We start from the raw sequence: 9,690 nt of genomic DNA, 5'->3' as shown, positions 1-9,690 counted from the left end.
CAATGCGGACGCTGCTTTCATTCCAGAATCACGCCATGCAGGGATAGCTTGGATTGTAAGGGACCAGTATGGGAGAAATAAAGGTGGTAAGCTTTCTGTGGTACAGGGTATTTTTAACTTGTTTTTGGCTGAGGCTAGGGGGTTTAGAGAGGCTCTGAGTTGGGTTAAAGATCGAGGCTATGATTGTCCTATTGAATTTGAGACGGACTCAATGATGGTGGTACAGGCGATACAAGGTTTGAAGGTGGATAATTCGTATTTCGGGTCAATAATTTCATATTTTAAAGCTCTCTTACAAGAGCTCACATCTTTTTCTTTTAGTTTTGTCAAAAAGTCAGCGAATCAGTGTGCTCATTTGTTAGCTCGAGCAGCTATTTCTAAGTCTGGCTTTCTGGAGTGGGGTGAGACTCCCCCAAATCTTATTTCTGATGTTTTGTCATTTGATTTGATTAATATATAAAGTCCATTTGCATTTTCAAAAAAAAAAAGTTTAAAAGACTAATTTCTGTGATTGGATTCATTGACACAGACACTCACAAAAATATAATGATTCCTGCTATACTCCCTAACTCATATGGTCCTCTAATTAATAATAGCGCTACTATTTATTCTTCATTGGCCTTTTTTTAAAACTCTTGAAGACTTATTATAGACTATGAATATGAAATCATAGATTTATAATATAATTTCTCTTTAAAATATTATTATATAACTAGGAAATTATAGCATGCTCGTCCTATATTTACTCGTTTAAGCACCACATCATTTATGTGATATGAACATCGAGTGAAAAAAAAAATAATTTTTAGTTTATTTGAAATAATAAATTAAATAGAAAATAATTATAATTAAAATATTATTTTTATAATAATTTTATGAAATTTATTATTATTTATTTACCATTTTATATATGTAAATATATATAAAATAACTGAATTAACATAATATATTATTATCAGTTTCCATCACTTTAAATATAAAAACTTTAAAATACAATTAAATGATAACTATAAATAATCTTTAAACAGTATCACAACGTATATATGTATAGATGGCATGGGATGGGAATGGGAGAGTTGAATAAATTGAAGAAATAATTAAAAGAAAAAGACAACTGTTTGTAAAGGGGTAAAAGCCGATCTGATGGAAGGAAAAGGCAAAATGGAGAAAGAAAAAGACAAATTGGATACGTCGCCACCATTTCGTCGGCCATTTGACTGATGGGGAGTGCTGACCAAGTCAAGGAAATTGCTGCGCTCATGGATTTTGTTGAACTATTCCAAGATACACATCACTGTCCAGAAACACCAAGAGTTCATAAAGAAAGCTGCTTCTGTATGCAAGGACAAAAAAACATGCAGGCTTTGAAGCTGTTCCCACCGTGTTGGGACAAGGATATAACGGAAGGACACCTTAGTCATCATTCTGTTAAAGGTCAATAACAGAGGCTATGGCCGGTACCAATTATCATGAATTTTTATTCAGTGAAATTGATATAAATACACTAATTTCGCTATAACAGTAAAATTTACTATAATTAATGATCATAATGAAATCATTATTTTCATTGTATAATTCTTCCCCCTGGCACTGCTATGTTTTTGGCGCTCATTTCCACTCCTGAATTTCTTTCTCTGCCGAAATTTTACTCTTAACTTGCTATCCAAATTGTGCTCTAATAAACGTATCCCACATTGAGAATCTTTCTGCCGTGATCCACCGCAGGCTGTCACATGAAAGCCTCAATTGTTTGATCTTTTCATCCCACAGTTAGAAAACTAAAACCAGCTTCCTTTCTCAGTTGTCTTCCTTCCATACCAGACCTCACTCTATTGGCATCTACCCAACGTCCAGCTGCTGCATATATATTGGAAAGCATCACATACGTTTCTGAATTTTCTGGTTCCATCTCGAAGAGCATCCCACAGATTTTCTCTGCGACTTCAACATCCCCGTGGATTTTACAAGCACCCAACAGGGATTCCAGTAGGCTAATTGAAGGTTTACAAGGTAGCTTCTCAACAACACCATAAGCCTCTTTCGTGTTACCTGTTCTCCCAAGTAGGTCCACCATGCAGGCATAGTGCTCCATTTTTGGCGATATTCCCTGTTCTAACATGGAGTTGAAGACTAGCCAACCTTGCTTAACTAAACCAGCATGACTGCAAGCTGATAAAATACTTGAAAAAGTTATATCATCAGCTCTTACCCCTGAAAATTGCATCTCAGAGAAAAGTTCAAGGGCAGCTCGACCATTCCCATGTAGACCAAACCCATTAATCATCACACTCCAAGAGACAGAATCCTTTACAGGCAAGCCCTCAAATATCTTTCTAGCAGCAAAAATGCTTCCACATCTTGCATATAAATCTATAAGGGCATTGCTGATGACCACATCTTTGTCAAATCCTTTGCGTATCACGTACGCCATTACAGAATGAGCAAGTTTCAGGCTATTTAGTTGAGCATATGCTGAAATTAAACTTAGAACTGTGATATAGTCAGGTTGCAAGCCCATTAGAAGCAAATCACAGAAGAAGGCAATTGCTTTTTCAGTATGCTTTGTTTGGATATGCACAGAAAGAATGGCATTCCACAAAGATACGTCTCTCTTTGTATTCATTTCAAATAGTAAAAGAGATAAATTCACATTTGAAAATCTAGCATACATGGATATCAGACATGTAAGGAGATGAGTTTCTTGTAAAATTCCCGTTCTGATTGCAAAAGCATGGATAGACTTACCTTGGAGTTGGCTGCAGCATACAGGCAATAAATTTAGCAATGTTACACAATTTGGTCTCTGACCCTCCTTTATCATTCGTCTAAAGAAGATCAAAACCTCATTCTTGAGACTGTGATGTCGAATACCACCAATTAGGGCATTCCAGGATACCACACACCTTTTGGGCATATCTTCAAAAAGTAATCTTCCAGCATCTAGATCTCCACACTTACAATACATGCTAATAAGTGCATTTACTAAAGAAATGTCAGAGGCAAACCCATTTTTGATAGCATAACCATGAAGCGTCGTCCCTTGACCCAAATTTTCAGAGTCACAATACATAGGGAGAATGCTTATCAGGGTAACTAAATCCAATGCCAGGCCCTTTTCCTGCAGCTGATGAAGAAGTTCAGCTGCCTTTCTGAATTCTCCAGTGTGTACACACCCAGATATTATAGTGTTCCATGATACAGAATTCCAGCTATCCATCGTGAAAAACAGCTTAAAAGAAAAGGCAAGCTGATTACAATCAGAGTAAAATGCCAGGAGTGCATTTGACACACTTAGGTTTGAGTTGATTCCCTTTCTAATGCTAAATGCGTGGGCAGACTTACCAAGTAAAACGGCCTCCAGTTTGGAGCAAGCAGAAAGGACGCTAACTAGAGACACTGCATCTGGAATAAATCCACGCAATTGCATTTCACAAAAGGTTTCCAAACTTGCTTCCCACAGTCCATTATGCACATGTCCAGAAACCATCACATTCCATGATAAGATGTTTCTATTAGGGATCCACTCAAAAATAAATTTCGCTTTACTGATATGCCCAAGCTTGGCATACTCGGACACAAGGGCTGTTAACACAGAAACATGATTTTCTGATCCACGTTTTATAACACAAGCATGAAAGGATTCACAAAACCAGATACTATTGACGATCTCACAAGAAGGAATAATTGACACAAAAGTGACTGAATTAGGCTGTACATCTGAATGGAGCATTTTTTGAAAAATCTCAAATGCTTTAAAAGGCATCTGCTTTTGCACATAAGCTGAAATAATAGCATTCCAAACAGCTACATTCTTCTCTGGCACAAAATCGAACAAGTTTCTAGCAGCAGACAAATGCATATCACTAGCATACATTGAAATTAAAGCAGGCACCAGAAAATCATTCACAAGATATCCAGACTTAACAGCAAAGCAATGGAGAGATTTTCCAATATCCAAACATCCTGAACGGCTGCAAACTGGAATTACACTAGCCAGAGTGCTCAAATTGGGCTTTAAACCCACTGAAAAGATATGCTTGAAAATCTCTAAGGATTTATGTTCATACCCAAGAAAAGAATAACCAGCAAGCAAAGCATTCCAAGAAACCAAGTCTGGTTGCGGAATTCTATCAATCAGTGCACGTGCAGTCCTTAAGTTGCCATTCTTTGCATAAAAATCAATCAAAGCAGTCTGGATAACCACATTTTGGCCGTACCCAGTTCTCAAAACAACACAGTGAATCTCTTTTCCTATCCCAAAAGCACCAAGAGCCGAACACGCCTTTATCACAAAAGGAAACGTAAAATGATCAGATGGGCAACCAGAAACCCGACAGTTCAAATACACAGACAGGACATGTTCGTGTAATCCATGATTGCTAAGACCCCTAATCACCAATTTTCGCAGGAAGACGCTTGGTTTTCTGATAGTATTGAAGGTTGAGAGAGCTATATCAAAAGCACCCAGATGAAAACAAGCCTTTAAAAGCTGTCCTAGTAGACCCTTGTGTTCAATTAGACCATGCAAGACAAGAAGAGACGTGAGATACTTGAGGTGATTGGCTTTTTTGCAGAGAGGTAAGAAATGGAGGAATTTGAAGACTTTGGAATTGAATGAATAGTACATTGAAGGGTTGTTTACTGGGTGCTGTTTGTGCCTGGGAGATGGGAAAGTGGCGCAAAAACAAGAAATGGCTGGAGAGAGATGTGGGAAAGTGTATCGAGATGGGAGACACCATGGAAGGAAGATTCATAGGTATATGGTAAGCCATCACTGGCTTATATTCCCGCCATTACTGCAGATGTTCGTTTCTGATGATAGGAATATCCCATAGATTCGAATAGAAGAGAACCCTCAGCAAAGAAACCATATTAATTATATTTTATTTATTTATTTTTAACTATATTAATTTTTTTAAAAAAAATTAGTAATTTTATTAATTTTATTTATTTTATTTTGTATTTATATTAATTTAAAAAAACACAATGTAAATTACGCTCAATTTTTTTTTTTAAAAGGCAAATCATCGAAGCAAGATAAGAAATAGAATAAGCTGTGCCAATAAATTGGCGACAGAATTGCAGATAGCGTAACAAAAGCCAAACACCAGTGCACTTGGCTCATTCAACATAATTGGAAAAGAATGACACGAGGAGCACTAGCTTGGGCTTTAGCCTCTTGCCCTCTTTCCCAGCGAAGAGAAATTTTATGGTAAAGTTGGGATTTCATGTAAAATATCTTACAAAGAATAACAATCCAATTATGAGTGGACATGCACACATAGATAGATCTAATCCACGTGATCTTCGCCTGCCTATGTTTTCGTTTCAAAATTTCGCTTATTTTGGTTTTTTGGATTATATGGTTTCTTTCTATTTCAATCAATTGAAGACAACGCTGCTAGGTGCAAGCTATGCCAATGTCAGAGTTCACATATATGACTGCATGCAATAAAATTTCAAAACCATGTGAAAGAAGATAGTTAATTGGTGACAAAGCCTTCATTAGAGAACATGAATGAAAAAAAAAATGGAGATGGATAACGTTGGAGTTGATAATGTCTTGCAGATCTCAAGAACGGGGGCAAATATTGATGTCATATTGCCGCTTCTAAGTGCTTTACAGTCTTCCTTTGAACATTTAGTTGCCTTCCAACACATGAATAGAACGTTAATATGTAAGAGGATGATAATAGTTGCAAAAATGATAACCTCTCGAATGAATTCCAAAAAAGAAAGAAGAGAAAATTGAAAAGACAAATCAGATTAGTCAACATACTAAAGAGAATTTACAATATATGTCCAGTATACACGACTAATTACATCATAAATCATTCTTTAAAAAAATAATTAAAAAAAAAAAAAACAAAGTTTATTTCCTCGAACATACTACAGCTACAGCATTGACTGAACCAACCCCTTCAGCATAGGACGGGCTGTCAACATTGTGCTGAACTCCACCCCAGTATCCATATGTTGTCCTCTTCATTATCCTGATGAATTCCTCAACACTCACTTCTCCATCACCTGTACATTTCATAAACCATCACCCTTATTATAAGCAGGATGTACAAAGTATCTCAAACTAACACAGATGCAAAAAGAATTGTTTGCATGTGCGATATCTCCAATTTATAAATTCATTCATCTTATTGTGTCACTAAATTTCATGCGCCAGCACCTTGCAACAATCTAAATGACAAATGTATGGTAGCAAGGACCAAGAACTAATTAACATGCCCAATCATCCATGTCTGACAACATAATAGCAGATATGGAAGTGCGAAATACAGAACATCAGAACACAGTTCCAGTGGACGGCTCAATGGGAATTCTCAAATGCTGCATCCAAGAGAAGGATGCATCTACTGCAGGAAGAGTATTACACCTCACAGGCTCACACCTCACCACACAAGGCACCAAGTCAAATTTATTACAAACAATGCATTCCTATTCCTGCATGCATTTCTGTAAAGCAGGTTAGCTACTACTTAGGTTCTTCAGCAAAAGCAACTTAAGGGGATGCATTGATAAGATTCCTAGAGCTACTAGTTAAGCTGCCAGGGTATTTAAGAGTGAAATACTCATAAGACAAAGCTGTCCTAAATATTAATAGGCTGCTGACACCACCATAAAAATGACCTCCATATGCTAGATAAAAGTATAACAAAGCCATTACTAAGAGTTCTATACTGATTAGGTTCACAAAAAGGACAACTTTTGAAACTAAATCAACATAAGCTCTCTCAATCCTCCGTTTGGCAGGCTATGAAGGTAGTATTAGTAAGCTTAAAAGCCCTCCCCAGAAAATTCTACACACATCGAAACAAGCATTAACGATACATTTGGAGTTGTCAAATCTTTCAAGTCAATTATCAGAAAACTAATTAGATGAGTGAAATTTTATTATTAGTGTTATCACATAGTGTGCTGCTTTATAATGTTGATTTCTTGCTCTGGCTGTCATTATCAGCAAACAGTATTGCAAATCTTCATATGCAATAATATTAACAATGCGCTTCCGCAACTGTACAAGCAGGCTACAAATTCTATGATTTTGAAAACCAAGTTCAAAATTTGACAACAAATCGAGCAAAGCCAAAAGATACCATGAAGAAATAATAAGAGAAAGGAATACCCTTATCATCCTTATTGCTCCTCTTCTACTAAAAATTCTTCTTTTATAAAAAATAAGGGATAAAATCTTCCAAACCCAGCTCACTTGGTAGGGAACTACGCACATATGGGCATACAATCTAGTCTATAGGCAATTATTTTTTGACAAGAATGATCAAGTTGAGCAAAAAATTTTTATAGATACATGCAATCAGAGAAAAGAAACTACAATAATGACAAAAATAAGCAATACTAACAAAATTCATAAGATGACGTCCTCGAGAAGGACACAATTTCAACCAAACATATTAGGAATTCTGCAAACATGCGAAGCATGGAAACGGCTATGGATGATGTTTTCCCGTTTCAGAAACGTTTCCGACCGGAAACGGAAAAGAAACGTTTCAGGGTCGTGTCCTTAAATTTCGAAAGTGGAAACGCGTTTAAAAAAAAAAAAAAAGAAATTGACCTCGTCGCAGACAGAGGGGAAGGAGGAGAAGAAGAACCACTTACCAAAGGAAGAACACGAAGAACAACCCACAAGTGTGCAAGATAGAATCCTCAAAATGCGTCACCACCAACAAGCAACAATCCCCAGTGAAGAACGACCAAAACACTAAAACAGATGTAGAAAGGAATTGAATGGGAAGGGGCAACGGGCAGTCGGGTTGATAAAAGGAAAATTCTGAATATTTTTAAATTAATGAAGGGAGTGGGCTGGGCTGGGCTGGGCTGGGCTTTAAAGGTGGGTACATCACAAATTAATTTGTTTGGTTTGGAGTTCTGGGCTAAATTAAAAAGATAATTAGGGTAATTTTTAACATAGATTATATTTACTCCCTATTTCGGGATTAAATATTAAAATCCAATTTTTTTTTATTAAAATTTGTTAAAAAAAATTTCTTGAATATCTATTTTTATTTTTTTATGTTGATTATAACATTTTTCATGTCCACATTTCCATTTTTTACATATCTGCAAACTGCAGCAAGAAAAAAAGCAGAATAACTTACGACCTGGGTTAGCTTCATCAACCATCTCTCGAATCTCTCTGTCAATGAAGTTCTTGCTTAATGTCATCAACAGATATATTTCCCTATATCAAGTGAATAAAATAATAAGCCATTAACAAAAAGAAAAACAAATAAAGACAATTTAACAAAACCTCACATTGTTATCTTGGTCAATGATGCGGAATGCTTTCATGAGCTCCTCCTTAGTGTCCCTTTCTCCAATATTGGCCATCATCATAAGCACAAATTCATCAAAATCAATAGCACCACCGCCATCCTTGTCCACGTCCGTAATCATTTGATTTATTTGCTAAAATGGCCCATTTAAGAATTATGTAAAGTCAAGTTCAAAATGCAAAGGAATTTGGAAGAGGAATCTATCATGGCTTACAAATTGAGAAGGTAAATCAGGTGGAAATCTTCTTGTTTTTAATATGTTCAAGAATAAAAAGTGATTGAGCAAAGATATTGCAATAGAAAAAGAGTATTCTAAAACTGGGCAATAGTAATGAACGCTTCAGCATGTTCATATACTAGGACATTAACGATATCTTTTCTGTCATTTCAAAACCAAGTGCCCTGTTATAAAATTATTTTAGTTCCAGTATTTTCATGGATCAAAAACTAAGACAATATAAGCAATGTGATGAGATATTCATACCTCATGGCAACATTCAGCTCCTGGCATCAATAGTGCCTGGAAAACATAGTCCAACAAATGAATAAGAAAATTAAATACATAACAAAGACATATAACAATCAGTGTTCAGTACCTGAGCCATCATTATCAAATAGTTCAAATGCTTCCTTAATTTCTTCCCTTTTCCGTTGAATTAACCCATTATGGCGTCCTCTGGGTTTGTCTTCCCTAGATTGCCCTCTGTAAAGACTAGCCTGTTGAGGCATAATTCATTTTCATGAAAATGCATCATCCGAAAAGTAATTCAATGAAATCTTGAAGAAATTGTGTAGCATTGACATTCGAAACAAGGATTTGGGAACTGGTGTTCAATTCTTGAATAGTAAAGAATGTAGCAAGAACATAGTTATTTTGTGAACAATAATAAGTCTCCAAGCAATGAAAATTCAATAATTTTCTTTGCAGAAGGGCTACAAATGGTTTTTAAAAAAAAAAGAAAATTCAAGGATCTTATTTACAAGTGATAACCTCGAGGCAATGGCTAGAACCACAAAATGGGTAACAGCAGTTCAATCTAAATCAAGCATTGAAACAAAATGCCAATCTCTGGATGATATTTCCAAAATACAGTCAATTCCCTTCTTTGAATTTTCTATTCATACATTTAAGAATCCAAACATAATTTAAAAAAAAAAAAAAAAAACAACATTAATATGATTTTCAACCAGAATGATCTAAGAAAAATTTTCAAATTCCCAATCATCCACAAGATTCAAACAGTTTTAAGTTGCTCTTAAGAAACTAGCTAAGTCATACAGAAATTAAATGGTAGAAAAATGAACACAAATGAAATTAGGGTTTCGTGCGAACAAAAAACCATTGTCCATTGGATTTCCAGCGTATCTCTGGAGAGAATCTTCA

At 35.7% G+C, this 9,690-nt stretch overlaps 2 protein-coding genes across 3 annotated transcripts; both read right to left on the bottom strand.

Annotated features, from left to right (window-relative positions):
* Positions 1-1,451: 1,451 nt before the first annotated feature.
* LOC110646843 (pentatricopeptide repeat-containing protein At5g39350-like) lies at positions 1,452-4,873 on the bottom strand. The gene has a single exon (XM_058154495.1). The coding sequence runs from the start codon at positions 4,625-4,627 to the stop codon at positions 1,760-1,762; it is 2,868 nt and encodes a 955-aa protein (XP_058010478.1). The 5' UTR covers positions 4,628-4,873; the 3' UTR covers positions 1,452-1,759.
* An 875-nt stretch (positions 4,874-5,748) lies between these two features.
* On the bottom strand, positions 5,749-9,690 carry LOC110646844 (caltractin). Of its 2 annotated transcripts, XM_058154494.1 has the most exons (6): positions 9,655-9,690; positions 8,903-9,024; positions 8,791-8,826; positions 8,287-8,439; positions 8,133-8,212; positions 5,749-6,027 (listed from the first exon to the last, which is right to left on the bottom strand). In XM_058154494.1, the coding sequence occupies exons 2-5, from the start codon at positions 8,912-8,914 to the stop codon at positions 8,171-8,173; spliced, it is 243 nt and encodes an 80-aa protein (XP_058010477.1). In that variant the 5' UTR covers positions 8,915-9,024; positions 9,655-9,690; the 3' UTR covers positions 5,749-6,027; positions 8,133-8,170. The 2 variants fall into 2 exon arrangements, 1 of the variants encoding a protein (XP_058010477.1); XR_002493232.2 differs by lacking the exons at positions 8,133-8,212; positions 8,287-8,439; positions 8,791-8,826; positions 8,903-9,024; positions 9,655-9,690 and adding an exon at positions 7,630-8,126.

This window comes from Hevea brasiliensis, chromosome 10 (assembly GCF_030052815.1).
Source record: "Hevea brasiliensis isolate MT/VB/25A 57/8 chromosome 10, ASM3005281v1, whole genome shotgun sequence".
In the NCBI taxonomy this organism is placed as follows: Eukaryota; Viridiplantae; Streptophyta; class Magnoliopsida; order Malpighiales; family Euphorbiaceae; genus Hevea; species Hevea brasiliensis.
Note: the sequence above shows the minus strand (reverse complement) of the source record. Positions and strands in the feature narration are given on the sequence as shown.

Excerpts from the sequence above, each read along its gene's own strand:
- LOC110646843 (XM_058154495.1), bottom strand. The coding sequence starts at position 4,627 with ATGTACTATTCATTCAATTCCAAAGTCTTCAAATTCCTCCATTTCTTA.
- LOC110646844 (XM_058154494.1), bottom strand. Across the intron at positions 8,440-8,790 it reads GAGCTGAATGTTGCCATGAG|CAAATAAATCAAATGATTAC; the intron begins GTATGAATATCT and ends GGGCCATTTTAG. Across the intron at positions 8,213-8,286 it reads TCATTGACCAAGATAACAAT|GGAAATATATCTGTTGATGA; the intron begins GTGAGGTTTTGT and ends CACTTGATATAG.